Below are 18,668 nucleotides of genomic sequence, written 5' to 3'. Positions count from 1 at the left end.
GAGTCACATTTGGCTTTTTGAAAGCAAATTTTGCTCTGGGGGCATGCTGCATTTAGGAAGCCCCTATGGTGCCAGAACAGCAAAAAAAAAAAAACACATGGCATACCATTTTGGAAACTAGACCCCTCGGGGAACGTAACAAGGGGTTAAGTGAATCTTTATACCCCACAGGTGTTTCATGACTTTTGTATATGTAAAAAAATATTTTTTTTTTTTTACCTAAAATGCTTGTTTTCCCAAAAATTTTACATTTTTAAAAAGGGTAATAGCAGAAAATCCCCCACAAAATTTGAAGCCCAATTTCTCCTGAGTACGGCGATATCCCATATGTGACCCTAAACTGTTGCCTTGAAATACGACAGGGCTCCAAAGTGAGAGCGCCATGCGCATTTGAGGCCTAAATTAGGGATTGCATAGGGGTGGGCATAGGGGTATTCTACGCCAGTGATTCCCAAACAGGGGGCCTCCAGCTGTTGTAAAACTCCCAGCATGCCTGGACAGTCAGTGGCTATCTGGCAATACTGGGAGTAGTTGTTTTGCAACAGCTGGAGGCTCCGTTCTGGAAACAGTGGCGTACCAGACGTTTTTCATTTTTATTGGGGAGGGGAGGGGGGCTGTGTAGGGGTATGTGTATATGTAGTGTTTTTTACTTTTTATTTTATTGTATGTTAGTGTAGCGTAGTGTTTTTACGGTACAGTCGCACGGGCGGGGGTTCACAGTAGTTTCTCGCTGGCAGTTTGAGCTGCGACAGAAAATTTGCTGCAGCTCAAACTTGCAGCCGGATACTTACTGTAATCCTCCGCCCATGTGAGTGTACCCTGTACGTTCACATTGGGGGGGGGGGGAACATCCAGCTGTTGCAAAACTACAACTCCCAGCATGTAGGGTCTATAAGTGCATGCTGGGAGTTGTAGTTTTGCAACAGCTGGAGACACACAGGTTGTGAAACACCGAGTTTGGTAACAAACTCAGTGTTTTGCAACCAGTGTGCCTTCAGCTGTTGCAAAAGCTACAACCCCCAGCATGTACGGACAGCGGAAGGGCATGCTGGGTCTTGAAGTTATGCAACAGCCGGAGGCATACTACATTGGCTGGGGATGCTGGGGATTGTAGTTATGCAACAGCTGGAGACACACTGGTTTACTACTTAACTCAGTGTGCCTTCAGCAGCTGTTGCAAAACTACAACTCTCAGCAGTCACCGACAGCCAACGGGCATGCTGGGAGTTGTAGTTATGCAACCACCAGATGCACCACTACAACTCCCAGCATGCACTTTAGCTGAATGTGCAAGCTGGGAGTTGTAGTTACACAACAGCTGAAGGTACACTTTTCCATAGAAAGAATGTGCCTCCAGCTGTTGCAAAACTACGAGTCCCAGCATGCCCATAAGGGCATGCTGGGAGTTGTGGTGGTCTGCCTCCTGCTGTTGCATAACTACAGCTCCCAGCATGCCCTTGTTGCATGCTGGGAGCTGTTGCTAAGCAACAGCAGGAGGCTGTCACTCACCTCCAACGATCCACGCTGCAGAACTGTCCCTCGCCGCCGCAGTCGCTCCTGGGGCCCCGATCCCAACAGGGACGCCGGGGATCGGGGTCCCCAGCACCCGGGGTCTTCTGCCCGCACCCGCTCACGTCCTCCGGAACCGATTGACCCGGAATCCGCCGCAGATCGCTGGACTGAATTGTCCAGCGATCTGCGGCAATCGTCGACATGGGGGGACATAATGACCCCCCTGGGCGATATGCCGGGATGCCTGCTGAACGATTTCAGCAGGCATCCGGCTCCCCTCCGGCTAGCGGTGGGGGCCGGAAATGCTCAGGGCGTATCCATACGCCCTCGGTCCTTAAGGACTTGGAAACGGGGGCGTATGGATACGCCCTATGTCCTTAAGGGGTTAAGGTGTAAGGTGCAGCTCCCGAAGCTCATGACATCACAGTCACGTCCCACTCATGCCCCCTCCCATAGACTTGCATTGAGGGGGCGTGGCCGTGACATCACAAGTGGGGCATGACTGTTACATCACGAGCCTCTGCCCCACATCACCAGTCATCCGGCACGGAGCAAAGTTCCCTCTTTGCACCGGATGTCTGGGGGAAGCTGCTGAGATTGCGGGGTCCCCAGCGGCGGGACCCCCGCAATCACACATCTTATCCCCTATCCTTTAGATAGGGGATAAGATGTCTAGGGGCGGAGTACCCCTTTAAAGGCACAGTGGTCAGTAACCCCTTACAAAATTTCCTACTTAGGGTGCTCAATCTCCAATGAAACATCTGTCTGCCCAGAGCCTAGAAGGACCTCAAGCTTTAAAGGGGTACTCCGGTGGAAAACATTTTTTTTTTTTAAATCAACTGGTGCCAGAAAGTTAAACAGATTTGTAAATGACTTCTATTAAAAAAAATCTTTGCCCTTCCAGTACTTTTTAGCAGCTGTATGCTACAGAGGAAATTCTTTTCTTTTTTAATTTCTTTTTTGTCTTGTCCACAGTGCTCTCTGCTGACACCTGATGCCCATATCAGGAACTGTCCTGACACAGACAGAGGTGTCAGCAGAGAGCACTGTGGACAAGACAAAAAAGAAATTAAAAATGAAAAGAATTTCCTCTGTAGCATACAGCTGCTAATAAGTACTGGAAGGGTAAAGATTTTTTTTTATAGAAGTCATTTACAAATCTCTTTAACTTTCTGGCACCAGTTTATTAAAAAAAAAAAAAATGTCCACCGGAGTACCCCTTTAAGATCACATTTGATATTGAAGACAAATTCCAAAGACTGAAGTTTTCCTGTAAAAGTCGCGGTTTGGGGCCATCTTTATATAATCTTCCATAGTTTGGGATGTAAAATAGATGTATCGTCCAGCACTCGGGATGCGGTAAAAGAAGTTTTTCTTTATTCAAGGATCATCAGACAATAGTCACAGACAGAGAGAAAGCGTCTGACGCGTTTCGCACTTGCGTGCTTAATCGTGACATCAACATTGTTTCAGTCAAGTAGTATAAATAGTCCAAATAAAAACAAATGGTTCTTCACTCGGCTGGAGCCAAAATCGTGGACCTCTTGTCCAAAACTCCCCCAAAATCCACAAAATCAATTGAAACTAATGGTTCCCGTGTCGTGATTCATTCAGTTCTCTATTACAGGACATGTGACCTCGATAACATAGGGAAGAGGAATATGCAAAGCAGCTCATTAACATGCACCGGTGCTGGTGACATTACTGTTAGGATTGGTGGAATGTTAATGAGCTGCTTTGCATATTCCTCTTCCCAGAGTTCTTAGTGGAGGGATAAATGGCTTAATGGGGTTCTCCGGTGCTCCAGCGTTCTTAACATTTTATACAAGACGCTCAGAGCCGGAAGCCGTGATTGTGACATCATGGCCACGCCCCCTGGTGATTTCCCGCCACGGCCCCTCCATTCATGTCTAGGGAGGGAGTGTGTTGGCCGTCACACCCCCTCCCATAGACATGAATGGAGAAGACATGACGTGACGTCACAAGGGGGAGTGGCTGTGACGTTACGAACACTGAGCCGGAACCCAGCATTTGTTTAGAACAGCGGGTGATTCAGCAGATCGCGGGGGGCCCAAGCAGCAGGACCCCCCCCCCCACCCTGTTCCAAGTTATTATACAAATTCTATTTAAGTGTCACAAAGATTAAATATTTTATGTAATATTTTATTTTAAACAACCAGTGAGCCTCCAGCTGTTGCAAAACCACAACTTTCAGCATGCTCAGATCTACCAACGTGACGTGACAAGTCATTGGGTAGGGTCTAGGTCTTTAAACTGTGATCCTCCAGCTGTTGCAAAACGACAATTTTCAGCATGCCCAGATCTACCAACTTGACCTGACCATCAGGTAAGGTCTAGGTTTCCAAACTGTGATCCTCCAGCTGTTGCAAAACGACAATTTTCAGCATGCCCAGATCTACCAACTTGACCTGACCATCAGGTAAGGTCTAGGTTTCCAAACTGCGAGCCTTCAGCTGTTGCAAAACTGCAACTCTCAGCATGCCCGGACAGCCGTTGGCTGTCCGGGCATGCTGAGAATTGTAGTTTTGCAACAGCTGGAGGCACACTGGTTGAGAAACACCATCATAGATACGCTTACTCTCGCTTGACCCTTAAAGTGCCGTGAGAAGTTTTGTCAGCTACAAACTTCGGGCGCCTCCCTTTAGAGAAGTTTGTTCCGGCTCCTGACATCTTCCCAATCCTTCTCCTTCCATTGATTCATTTGTGTTCAGAATCGGATCCGGTTCCATTAATCATCCGCACGTTAATTCGATTTGTTCTTCTCTCGTGATTGATGGGATATGAACTGTGGTTTAGTCATCGGGCGCGTTCAGGAGAATTCTATTATATTCTATTATATTCTATTATACTAAATTCATAATCAAGTGAAGAGCGATCAGTCATTAACCCATTCAACTTTTATATAGGTTTTAGCAACAATATAATTTCGAGAGTAGATAAGATAAAATATTACTAATCTTTATTATAGTTATTATCTGTGTAGTCTGTAAACATGGTTGCTCTAAGTGGACTCCCAATGAGACCCCTCTATAAGAAGCAGCATGGAGGCCCTGTATAAAACTGCAGCATGGAACCCCTATATAAGACGCAGCATGGAGTCTCTCTATAAGAAGCAGCATGGAGGCCCTGTATAAGACTGCAGCATGGAGCCAGTCTATAGACTGTAGCATGGAGCCCCTCTATAGATGTAGCATGGAGCCCCTCTATAAGATGCAGCATGGAGCCCCTCTATAAGACTGCAGCATGGAGCCCCTCTATAAGACGCAGCATGGAGCCCCTCTTTAAACTGTAGCATGGAGCCAGCATGGAGCCCCTCTATAAGATGCAACATGGAGCCCCTCTATAAGACGCAGCATGGAGCCCCTCTAAAAGTCCTGCATGAAGCCCCTCTATGGACTGCAGCATGGAGCCTCTCTATAAAACTGCAGCATGGAGCCCCTCTATAAGATGCAGCATGGAGCCCCTCTATAAGACTGCAGCATGGAGCCCCTCTATAAGACGCAGCATGGAGCCCCTCTATAAACTGCAGCAGGAGCCCCTCTATGGACTGCAGCATGGAGCCCTCTATAAGTTGCAGCATGGAGCTCCTCTATAAACTGCAGCTGGAGCCCCTCTATGGACTGCAGCATGGAGCCCTCTATAAGTTGCAGCATGGAGCTCCTCTATAAGACGCAGCATGGAGCCCCTCTATAAGACGCAGCATGGAGCCCCTCTATAAGACTAAGCATGGAGCCCCTCTATAAGATGCAGCATGGAGCCCTCTATAAGATGCAGCATGGAGCCCTCTATAAGATGCAGCATGGAGCCCCTCTATTAGACTCAGCATGGAGCCCCTCTATAAGACGCAGCACGGAGCCCCTCTATAAGACTCAGCATGGAGCCCCTCTATAAGACTCAGCATGGAGCCCCTCTATAAGACGCAGCATGGAGCCCCTCTATAAGACTCAGCATGGAGCCCCTCTATAAGACTCAGCATGGAGCCCCTCTATAAGACGCAGCATGGAGCCCCTCTATAAGATGCAGCATGGAGCTCCTCTATAAGACGCAGCATGGAGCCCCTCTAAAAGTCCTGCATGAAGCCCCTCTATGGACTGCAGCATGGAGCCTCTCTATAAAACTGCAGCATGGAGCCCCTCTATAAGATGCAGCATGGAGCCCCTCTATAAGACTGCAGCATGGAGCCCCTCTATAAGATGCAGCATGGAGCCCCTCTATAAGACTGCAGCATGGAGCCCCTCTATAAGACGCAGCATGGAGCCCCTCTATAAACTGTAGCATGGAGCCAGCATGGAGCCCCTCTATAAGATGCAACATGGAGCCCCTCTATAAGACGCAGCATGGAGCCCCTCTATAAGTCCTGCATGAAGCCCCTCTATGGACTGCAGCATGGAGCCTCTCTATAAAACTGCAGCATGGAGCCCCTCTATAAGATGCAGCATGGAGCCCCTCTATAAGACTGCAGCATGGAGCCCCTCTATAAGACGCAGCATGGAGCCCCTCTATAAACTGCAGCAGGAGCCCCTCTATGGACTGCAGCATGGAGCCCTCTATAAGTTGCAGCATGGAGCTCCTCTATAAACTGCAGCTGGAGCCCCTCTATGGACTGCAGCATGGAGCCCTCTATAAGTTGCAGCATGGAGCTCCTCTATAAGACGCAGCATGGAGCCCCTCTATAAGACGCAGCATGGAGCCCCTCTATAAGACGCAGCATGGAGCCCCTCTATAAGACGCAGCATGGAGCCCCTCTATGACGCAGCATGGAGCCCCTCTATAAGTACCGGAAACACAGAGGTTTCTGAGACATGAGCTGCAGTTGGGCATAGAATGCGGGTGCTGTACAGAGATCGCGGGGGGTCCCAGTGGCCGATCCCCCCGCGATCAGACATCTTATACCCTATACTTTGGACAGGGGATCATTTGTCTATGGCCGGTTTAACCCTTTAAGTGTCAGGGAGCAGAACCAGGTTTTCTCACTGGGTCCTGGCGGGATGTAAACAGGATCTTATATGAAAATATTAAAAAGAATTAATAGAAAACCATAAATCCTTGATCTCCCCTCCCCCATCCATTATACCCACCAGGCAGGTCCCCGCAGGATCCATCACCCTCTATTACAGAAGGTCCCTTCCTCTTCTAGTTTATAGTCACCATGTTTGGGTTAATATAATCCGGTCCCTGGATTAGCGGGGTCGTCCTATATACATTTCACAGATGGGCGCGCGGCTCATTCTACTCTGCTGAATCCCCTTTGATGGGAACGTCAAACCCTTACGAGAGAGAATAGAAATAATAGGTTTCCTGAAGATAAGGACGGAGGACTCACCATGATCGCCCGCGGCGGAGACCTCCCAACCTTCACACACAAAGTCTTCTCTGTCACATCTAATAATAGGAAATAATAAAACATATAAACATATAAATGAAAAGTGAAACATTACAGGATAAACACCCCCAGATATTCACATGAGGCGTTTACATAGAGGATTCCACAATATTTGAGTATGACGTGAGTTTTGTCGTAAAGTCAGACAATAGAATTAAACAAGAAATGTCTTTAATGTTGTGATAACAGGTGACGCGTTTTGAGAGAAAACATCTCTCCATCAGGTTCTTACTGTAATGACATAATGGCATCACAGGACCTGATGAAGAGAGATGTTTTCACTCAAAACACGTCACCTGTTTTTACAATAGTAAAGACCTTTCTAGTTTAAAGGGGTACTCCGCTGCTCAGCGTTTGGAACAAACTGCTCAGAATAATGGAGCCGGTGCCGGGAGCTCGTCACGTCATAGCCCTGCCCCCTCATGATGTCACACCCCTTCCCTTCAATGCAAGTCTATGGGAGGGGGCATGGCAGTCACCACGCCCCTCCCATAGACTTGCATTGAGGGGGTGGGATGTGACATCATAAGGGGGTGGGGCTATGACGACACAAGCTCCCGGCTGCAGCTTTCAGAACAGTTTGTTCCAAACGCTGAGCAGCAGAGTACCCCTTTAAACAAGAAAGGTCTTTAATATTGTAATAAGAGGTGACGTGTTTTGAGTGAAAACATCTCTCTTCATCAGGTCCTGTGATGCCATTATGTCATTACAGTAAGAACCTGATGGAGAGATGTTTTCTCTCAAAACGCGTCACCTGTTATCACAACATTAAAGACATTTCTTGTTTAATTCTATTGTCTGACTTTAGGTATTCCTGTATTCCTTCCTAAGATGATAAGGCTGTTACGGCATCACGTCGAAACGAACACATTTTTTCCTGCGCAGATATTTTCCAGTATTATTGTCTCTTATTGGTGAATATTACGGTTCAGTGCGGATGGCATCCCTGAGATCTCTGTACGAGCTGGTTAAGCGGTTTTCCCTTTAGCGCAACACAATAAGATGACCATAGTCCAACCTTTATACTGTCATACTGCTTACAATCTATATCCCATAATAATCAGCGTAGAAATCCGGACAAACATACAGACTCCCTGCATATGTTGTCAGATTTGGCTAGAGATGAGGGACTCTCCCTAAATCAGGCAGATTCTGATTTAACATTGATTGAGCTTTGGTCGTACACATCTTCTTTGGTGGGTGCAGTATATGCCTAGTACAGAGAATATTATGAGTAAAGTTGGGCGCGAATATTCACATTTCGAATTTTTATGTATCGCAAATTCGCGAATTCGGGAATATTGAGAATATATATTCACTATATATTAGAAATTATGAATATTCACTTTTTCCACATATTCGCATGTTCCTTGTTTTCACTTGTGGGCCAATTAGAATGATGCAAATACACTTGTCAGAGGTTATCAACAACATCCCCGAATACGTAAATATGCGAATATAACGAACACGTGAAATTCGAGAATATAGGACGAATATTCGTCTATATATTTGCGAAATATCGCGAATTTGAATATGGGCAATGCCGCTCATCCTTTCTGTGGCACCTACTCTTTTGGTGTATGATATCATGAGATGTACATACAGGAGCAGGGACTCCATTCTGTGGCATCTACTCGATTGGTGTAGGATACCATGAGATGTACATGCAGTAGCAGGGACTCCTTTCTGTGGTACCTACTATATTGGTCTAGGATATCATGAGATGTATACAGTAGCAAGGACTCCTTTCTGTGGCACCTACTCGATTGGTGTAGGACCATGAGATGTACATCCAGGAGAAGGGACTCCTTTCTGTTACACCTACTCTATTGGTGTGCTACCATGAGATGTACATACAGGAGCAGGGACTCCTTTCTGTGGCACCTACTCTATTGGTGTAGGATTCCATAAGATGTACATACCGTAGCAGGGACTCCTTTCTGTGGCACCTACTCTATTGGTGTAAGATACTATGAGATGTACATACAGGAGCAGGGACTCCTTTCTGTGGCACCTACTCTATATGTGTAGGATACCATGAGATGTGCATACAGGAGAAGTGACTCCTTTCTGTGGCACCTACTCTATTGGTGTAGGACCATGAGATGTGCATACAGGAGCAGGGACTCCTTTCTGTGGCACCTACTCTATATGTGTAGGATACCATGAGATGTGCATACAGGAGCAGGGACTCCTTTCTGTGGCACCTACTCTATTGGTGTAAGATACTATGAGATGTACATGCAGGAGCAGGGACTCCTTTCTGTGGCACCTACTCTATTGGTGTAGGACCATGAGATGTACATACAGGAGCAGGGATGGCGAGGTGTACAGAATCTCTGGCAAGGGAATGAGCGCATGCTTCTCCACTTTGCCAGTGTACAAGAACAGGGACACCTTCCTTTGACAGAAGTCCCTGCTATTGCAATTTGTCCAAAATTATTCCCTAAAACTTTGCATTCGGATAAATGCTATTTTTGGGGGGAATTGTGCAGTTCATTCTGTTAGTTCAGAATCAGTTTGCTCATCTCTATCCAGATTCCCAGCGATCTCCGCTGAGTCGCGCTGCCTTATCACACATCTCTGTAGGCTCACGTGTTCCAATATACTTATTTCGAGAAACAGATGAAGAATCATTTTGGTCCCCCCCCCCCCCTCCCCCCCTTACATCTACACTCAATTGGGGGAGATCTATGAAAACCACTGCAGAGGAAAAGTTCACTAGTTTCCGATAGCAATCAATCAGATCGTTTCTTAAAGGGGTACTCTGCTGCTATACATCTTGTGATAAGATCCCTGAACACGGGGGTCCTGCTGCTGGGGCCCCCCGCGATCTCCTGCAGCACCCAGCATTCTAAACAAATGCAGGGTTCCTGCGGCAGTGGTCATGACATGATGGCCACCTCCCTTGTGATGTCACACCACACCCCCTCCATTCATGTCTATGGGAGGGGGCGTGTCAACTGACACGCCCCCTCCAATAAACATGAATGGAGGGGGTGTGGTGTGATGTCTCAAGGGAGGTAGCCATCACGTCATGACCACTGCCGCAGGAACCCTTCATGAATGGAGGGGGTGTGGCGTGACATCATGAGGGGCGTGGCCATGACATCACAATCACATCTTCAGGCTCCGAGCATTCTGAACAAAATGTTCAGAAGGCTGGAGCACCGGAGACCCCTTTAAATCTCTAAAGTGTTTTACGTTTTAGACAATGTTGGAGGGGAACATATGAAAAGAAGTATGACTACAGGACCAGACTACTGAGGGTTTGTTTGTAGTCTGTTACCATGGAGACACACCAGCTTAGAGGCTGTATGCCCAAAACTAAAGAAAGAAAAACATTTTTTATCAAGATAATTTACAAAGAAATGGTTTTAGTGAAGACTATTTACAAAATTGCAATGAAATGAATGTTGTTTTTAAAGGGAAACTACAGAAGAAAAGAAAAACTGGTGACGGAAAGTTATACAGAATTGTAAATTACTGCTATTTAAAAACATAATCCTTCCAGTACTTATCAGCTGCTGTATGTGTTGTTTTTTACCAATCTGACCACAGTGCTCTCTGGTGACACCTCTGTCCACGTGAGGAACTGTCCTGAGTTGGAGCAAGTCCCCGTAAACAAAACTATCCTGCTTTGAACAGTTCCGGACATGGACTGAGGTGGCAGCAGAGAGCACTGTGATCAGACTAGAAAGAACTACACAACTTCCTGTGGAGAATACAGCAGCTGATTAGTACTGGAAGATTTTTTAATAGAAGTAATTTACAAATCAGTATAACTGTCTTGCACCAGTTGATTTGAAAAAAAAAAATAATAATAATAATAAATAGACAAAAAAATAAACTGAAATTTCACGTAGAGAATAGACATTCGACCGGATGAAGCGCTAATGCGCGAAATAAACCCGTTATAGCCTCTGAGCGCACCCAGCGTCCTTGCAGTCCCGGTCCGGTTACGATGTCCACTTAGGAGCAGCCTTTATCGGTCCCGGCGGTGAGTGCGGATAATTCCTGTATTCTTTACTACACACGATTTATCTTGCTTTTCTTTCGTATTTATTCCAGCACCACCCGGCTCATCAGTTGAACTCTCTGTTTGCTATATTGTCCTGCCTACACTGTTAACCCATTAGAAACCAATGCATTTGGTGCCTTCCTCTCCGCTCTATTCACACCTGTTTAGAATACTAATAGAAGATGTGAACATGAGTTAGGGAGAAAAATGTAATTAACGAAAACAAATTGCGATCTGATCAGATTAATTTCTAGCACTAAGCGCGAGACTCTCCGTCCTTTCTCCGCGCGATCGTCGTGAACGCTCCATATGGTCCCACGAAGGCCTCTTCACTCGAGCGGCGCAGCAATGTTCTTATATGTAGCTTCAAATTACACTGAAAAGGTGAACGTTGCCTTTATCTCATAATGTCAGTGTTTTCCTAGAACATTATCGCAGAACGGAATCGCTCACCATTGCCGGAGGTTTCTTATCGAATATAAATGTAACTTAAAGTATAAAAACATTTAACTCTTTATGTTGCTGATTTTGCTGCTAATTTATGTACATTCTGTTTCCTCTGAGTATTCTATCCTTAGGGGAACTCTGGAGAACTAAACCCATAGTCCATCCTTTCTCTCTCATCAACCTATTTAATTGTCTAAATATCATTAATTCGCTATATAGATCAGTTTTCCCTCTTTGGTTGTCAATTACATGCATGAAGTGAGGCAGTGACATCATCCAGCCATCCACTCTGTCTCTGTCCAAATCCCTCTCTGTGCACAGGCCCCATCCTCCTGAGAGACATAGGCCATGTGGTTTCTGCCCTGCACTGATGAGTCATGCTGAGAACTGGGAGGTGTGTGCAGCCTCAGCCAATCACACACTGAACTTCTCTGGGCTGCTCTCAGAGAGGGAGCTAGCTGACAAAGCAGAGCTGCAATGATTGATGGGAGATTTAGGCAAGAATATAATGCAGCTAGAGAAGACAACAGAGGCCACAGGAGCCATGTATATCAGGCAGGATGGTTTACAGGGTACATATACAGGAAGTGTGGGGGCTTTGATGTATATATATATTTATTATTATTATTATTATATATTTCCCTGGAGAACCCCTTTCTTTAAGATTTTAATTAAAATCACAATCTCATAGACTTTTCCTCATACATGAAGGTAAGAATATTAAAGTGGACAATGGGGCGACCTCTCACAGCTGTATACCCATTGGCGTATTGTGCAGCAGTTAGAGGAGATAGCGGGATGTTTTCGTGCGTTGCGCTCGCTCTATAAATAAACCTCTTTATATGTCAGCTTTGCATGTTCTTTGTCGGGAGAGAGGGGTCCGTGCCAACCTTCCTTCTGCTTCAGGACTTTTTCGAGAAAGGTTGCTCGAGTCTTTGCCTGATTTCCATATCAAGCTGATACAAAGTGCGCCAAATGGAATCATTTAGGAAGCCGCATTGTTCTGTAGTTTTATTCTCCCTGTTATCTGGCAGCCAAAGAAAGAAATCTTAAAGGGGCCCTGTCATATTCACAGCACTGTTCAGTCTCTATTTTCCCACACATTTATGTATCTCTCTGCTCAGCACCTCTGGCCCCATAGGAGAGATACATAAATGTGGGAGAAAAGATTCAATGTAACGTGTTACCTATTTATTTAATCCTCTACTCAGTCTGGGTTTAGGAGTCCAGTGGGTGGTCCTAATAAGTGATTGACAGTTATCTTTCTATACACACTCATACAGATAACACCGGATTCCTAAGGCTGGAATGAGCAGAGGTTTACATCAATAAATTACAAATAATAATGAGTCTTTTCCCACAAAGCCTTTGGGTAATGTCAGACCAGAAGCCGGTTCACACGCTGACTATTTTAGTTCCTATATCAGTTTAAACAAAGCCAGACAAAGATCATACTCACTGCGGAAACTATCAGCCTCTATCCACAATTATAGATATTGACATTAAAACATACTACAAAATCTTGCCCTTTCACTTTATCCCTGGTGGACCCTTCACTTGACCCTTTACTTTATCCTTGGTGGTCCCTTAACTTGACCCTTTACTTTATCCCTGGTGGACCCTTAATTTGGCCCTTTGTCCCTGTTGACCCTTCACTTGACCCTTTACTTTATCCTTGGTGGACCCTTCACTTGACCCTTTACTTTATCCCTGGTGGACCCTTAACTTGACCCTTTACTTTATCCCTGGTGGACCCTTAATTTGGCCCTTTGTCCCTGTTGACCCTTCACTTGACCCTTTGCTTTATCCTTGGTGGACCCTTCACTTGATCCTTTACTTTATCCCTGGTGGACCCTTCACTTGACCCTTTGCTTTATCCCTGGTGGACCCTTAACTTGACCCTTTACTTTATCCCTGGTGGACCCTTCACTTGACCCTTTACTTTATCCCTGGTGGACCCTTCACTTGATCCTTTACGCTATCCCTGGTGGATTTTGTCCCAGGTTGTGAGGAGAGTGACGGCTCCATCAGGATGATGTTGAGTTTTCTGGCTCGGCACCAGGGGCTTCTGCTTTGTTTGCTCTCCAGATGCTGAGAAAGGTATTGAGTTGGGTGATCCAGGTGTCAACATTGGGGTATCTTGGGCTGTTCCAACTAATGCTTAAATACTACGGAGTCATTCAACAATACAATTTAGGGTTAATAGTTCACAGTATATGTCAAAAACTTACTAGGTCTGGAATCAGAGGGAACATGTAAGCTGTGGGAAGATTTACATCTGATATTTTTAGATATTATCCTTTATTTTCTGCCTGTTCTGTACGTAAATGAAGAACCTGGAGTCATCAGGGAGTTATACAGCAGCTCCTGGAGTCATTTCTCTGCATTTATCGCTCTCCCTGCTATAAGTACGACTCCTGTCTGATGATTGACAGCTGATGTCACAGCAGGGAGGCCTGTCAATCATCAGACAGGAGGCGTGCCGGCAACAAGGAGAGCTGTCAATCATCAGACAGGAGGCATGTCTGCAGCAAGGAGGGCTATCAATCATCAGACAGGAGGCGTGCCTGCAGCAAGGAGAGCTGTCAATCATCAGACAGGAGGCGTGCCTGCAGCAGGGAGGGCTGTCAATCATCAGACAGGAGGCGTGCCTGCAGCAAGGAGAGCTGTCAATCATCAGACAGGAGGCGTGTCTGCAGCAGGGAGGGCTGTCAATCATCAGACAGGAGGCGTGCCTGCAGCAGGGAAGGCTGTCAATCATCAGACAGGAGGCGTGTCTGCAGCAAGGAGGGCTGTCAATCATCAGACAGGAGGCGTGCCTGCAGCAGGGAGGGCTGTCAATCATCAGACAGGAGGCGTGCCTGCAGCAAGGAGAGCTGTCAATCATCAGACAGGAGGCGTGCCGGCAACAAGGAGAGCTGTCAATCATCAGACAGGAGGCGTGCCTGCAACAAGGAGAGCTGTCAATCATCAGACAGGAGGCGTGCCTGCAACAAGGAGGGCTGTCAATCATCAGACAGGAGGCGTGCCTGCAGCAGGGAGGGCTGTCAATCATCAGACAGGAGGCGTGCCGGCAGCAGGGAGGGCTGTCAATCATCAGACAGGAGGCGTGTCTGCAGCAAGGAGGGCAGTCAATCATCAGACAGGAGGCGTGCCTGCAGCAGGGAGGGCTGTCAATCATCAGACAGGAGGCGTGCCTGCAGCAGGGAGGGCTGTCAATCATCAGACAGGAGGCGTGCCTGCAGCAGGGAGAGCTGTCAATCATCAGACAGGAGGCGTGCCTGCAGCAAGGAGGGCTGTCAATCATCAGACAGGAGGCGTGCCTGCAGCAGGGAGAGCTGTCAATCATCAGACAGGAGGCGTGCCTGCAGCAAGGAGGGCTGTCAATCATCAGACAGGAGGCGTGCCTGCAGCAGGGAGGGCTGTCAATCATCAGACAGGAGGCGTGCCTGCAGCAGGGAGGGCTGTCAATCATCAGACAGGAGGCGTGCCTGCAGCAGGGAGGGCTGTCAATCATCAGACAGGAGGCGTGCCTGCAGCAGGGAGGGCTGTCAATCAGGTGAATATATTTTTATGTAGCCCAAATCCGCACTTCACACTTTTGTGGTGTTCGACAATCTCTTTAAGAAAAGCAACTATCCGATGCCCAGGAGCCTGTTCTCACTGGTCGGCAAATTAATAGTCCAGATAAAAGTACCAACTCATAATACAAAGTCATCACCAGTCTGACAGGAGACAACTCCATTGGAGCTGTAATATCGGTTGTCAGCATTAGTAAAAATATCTACACACAATAAATATTTAATGATTTTTTGGACTTTTACCAGCACAGCGCCTCTCCCATCCATAGGTTATATCAGGTATTGCATGTCAGTCCCATATCTATGGCCTCGATTTCTCTTTGATAGCAAAAATAAATCAACATAAAAATCAAAGCCTGTAAATCCCATAACCTTATTCATATCATGTATATATCCCATATTATATCACATGTATATCCTATATTATATCACATGTATATCCCATATTATATCACATACATCCTATATTATATCACATATATCCCATATTATATCACATGTATATCCTATATTATATCATGTGTATATCCTATATTACATCATGTCTATCTCCTATATTATATCATATGTATATCCTATATTATATCATGTCTATATCCTATATATCATGTGTATATCCTATATTACATCATGTGTATATCCTATATTATATCATGTCTATATCCTATATATCATGTGTATATCCTATATTATATCACGTGTATATCCTATATTATATCACGTGTATATCCTATATTATATCATGTGTATATCCTATATTATATCACGTGTATATCCTATATTATATCATGTCTATCTCCTATATTATATCATATGTATATCCTATATTATATCATGTCTATATCCTATATATCATGTGTATATCCTATATTACATCACGTGTATATCCTATATTATATCATGTGTATATCCTATATTATATCATGTCTATATCCTATATATCATGTGTATATCCTTTATTATATCACGTGTATATCCTATATTATATCACGTGTATATCCTATATTATATCACGTGTATATCCTATATTATATCACGTGTATATCCTATATTATATCACGTGTATATCCTATATTATATCATGTGTATATCCTATATTATATCACGTGTATATCCTATATTATATCATGTCTATATCCTATATTATATCACATGTATATCCTATATATCATGTGTATATCCTATATTATATCATGTGTATATCCTATATTATATCACGTGTATATCCTATATTATATCATGTCTATCTCCTATATTATATCATATGTATATCCCATATTATATCATATGTATCTCCTATATTATATCATGTCTATATCCTATATATCATGTCTATCTCCTATATTATATCATGTGTATATCCTATATTATATCATGTGTATATCCTATATTACATCACGTGTATATCCCATATTATATCATGTGTATATCCTATATTATATCATGTGTATATCCTATATTATATCATATGTATATCCTATATTACATCACGTGTATATCCTATATTATATCATGTGTATATCCTATATTATATCATGTCTATATCCTATATATCATGTCTATATCCTATATATCATGTGTATATCCTATATTATATCACATGTATATCCTATATTACATCACGTGTATATCCTATATTATATCACGTGTATATCCTATATTATATCATGTGTATATCTTATATTATATCATGTCTATATCCTATATATCATGTGTATATCTTATATTATATCATGTCTATATCCTATATATCATGTGTATATCTTATATTATATCCTGTATATCCTATATAATGTGTATATCCTATATTATTTCATGTCTATATCCTATATATAGTGTATATGCTATATTATTTGCTATATACATAGATTTATTGTGATAAGAAATAATTATTCTGCGCCTTGGCACATCACATGATGTATGGAGACATGTAGTACAATTGGGGACCGAGCTGTTATTTTATACAAATGGTTGTGGTTGCCATGGGAATGCGGTAGTCTCTCTTTATCACAGCGGTGGGTGCGATTTAGTTAGAAAATCATCTTAAATCTCATTGCCAAGTGTTTTCTCATCTAACCTGTAAACTGAGAGAATGGCGCCATAGACCGCCATCATCCCGGCACACAGGGACGCCAGCAATTTACTTATATCTTTGCTTCTGCTACGATTTATATATAAAATGATAAAAAAATATATATAAGGATAAAAAGAGAACAATAATAAAGAATGTATTAGATATTAAAAAGGGGCTATCTGGAGTTATGCAAAAATCAAAAAACATGCAAAAAAAAATACATACTTACTGAACCCTGATCCCCCGCAGCTCCAGTTCAGCTCCGTCCGGTCCCACAATCTTTTGCCTTCTTCCTGATTAGGAGAAAAGTGCTCAGTGCAGGACCTGCTGGCTCAGCCAATCAGTAACTAGGTCATAATACCACTGAAGTGATTGGCTGAGCCGGCAGGTTCTGTACAGAGCGCTTGTCTCAGAAACAGGAAGAAGATCGGGGACCAGCAGGGCCAAATGGAAGCCGTGGGGAATAAGCAGGAGACGGGTACATATAGGGCTGTTTTTTATTTTTATTTTTTCATTTTTTCCAACCCCAACAACCCAAGCAGGATATGAATTTTTCCAAAAAAATGTTTGCATTATAATTGTGCTGGGGTGCAGAGGGGGCATTATTTTATTGTGCTGGGGCTCAGAGGGGGAATTAATATTGTGTGGCAGCATAAAGGGGCATTATTATTGTGCAGAAGCTCAGAGGGGACAATGTTATTGTGCTGGGGAACAGAGGGGGCATTATTTTGTGGGGGCTACAAGTGGACATTACTATTGTGTGGGGATCAAAGGGGTCATTAAAATTGTGCTGAGGTAAAGAGAGTCAAAGGGACACTGAGGACAAGCGGGGCTCTGTACACTGTCCTCAGTGTATAGAGCCCCGCTTGTCCTCAGTGTACAGAGCCCCGCTTGTCCTCAGTGTACAGAGCACCGCTTGTCCTCAGTGTACAGAGCCCCGCTTGTCCTCAGTGTACAGAGCCCCGCTTGTCCTCAGTGTACAGAGCCCCGCTTGTCCTCAGTGTACAGAGCCCCGCTTGTCCTCAGTGTACAGAGCCCCGCTTGTCCTCAGTGTACAGAGCCCCGCTTGTCCTCAGTGTACAGAACCCCGCTTGTCCTCAGTGTACAGAGCCCCGCTTGTCCTCAGTGTACAGAGCCCCGCTTGTCCTCAGTGTACAGAGCCCCGCTTGTCCTCAGTGTACAGAGCCCCGCTTGTCCTCAGTGTACAGAGCCCCGCTTGTCCTCAGTGTACAGAGCCCTGCTTGTCCTCAGTGTACAGAGCCCTGCTTGTCCTCGGTATACAGAGCCCCGCTTGTCCTCGGTATACAGAGCCCCTGCACTAGTTTCCCCATTGTAAATTTGTTTTACCATGTAAAGTGTTATTACTCTTAAAGCAACATTACATTTTATATCATGTGATATGTCATGTGATTTTTACCCAGGAGTTACAAGTGGCCAGGTGATCCCAAGAGTGACCTATGGACTCCCTGCTAGTCTCCCCCATATAAGCCCTGGGTGGAGCTTCTCTCTCTCTCTCTTCTGCTGAGGTCCAGTGTAGTCTTGTCTAGTGTGTGTGCCCAGAGTGTTGGAGACCTCAAAGTCCAGTCCTGCAGCCGCCATCAAGTCCAGTAAGATAAAGTCACAGCTTTA

The 18,668-nt window shown here is 44.8% G+C and overlaps 1 protein-coding gene across 1 annotated transcript in view; it reads right to left on the bottom strand.

Moving 5' to 3' along the window:
* The window catches only part of LOC130275293 (uncharacterized), a 97,421-nt gene that overhangs the window by 62,896 nt on the left and 15,857 nt on the right, over nucleotides 1–18,668 (bottom strand). The window contains exon 2 of the mRNA XM_056523107.1: nucleotides 6,857–6,915. Coding sequence (XP_056379082.1) covers nucleotides 6,857–6,915 — 59 coding nt within the window. The remainder of the gene's footprint in view (nucleotides 1–6,856; nucleotides 6,916–18,668) is intronic.

The sequence above is a fragment of the Hyla sarda genome, chromosome 6 (genome assembly GCF_029499605.1).
Source record: "Hyla sarda isolate aHylSar1 chromosome 6, aHylSar1.hap1, whole genome shotgun sequence".
Classification (NCBI taxonomy): domain Eukaryota; kingdom Metazoa; phylum Chordata; class Amphibia; order Anura; family Hylidae; genus Hyla; species Hyla sarda.
Note: the sequence above shows the minus strand (reverse complement) of the source record. Positions and strands in the feature narration are given on the sequence as shown.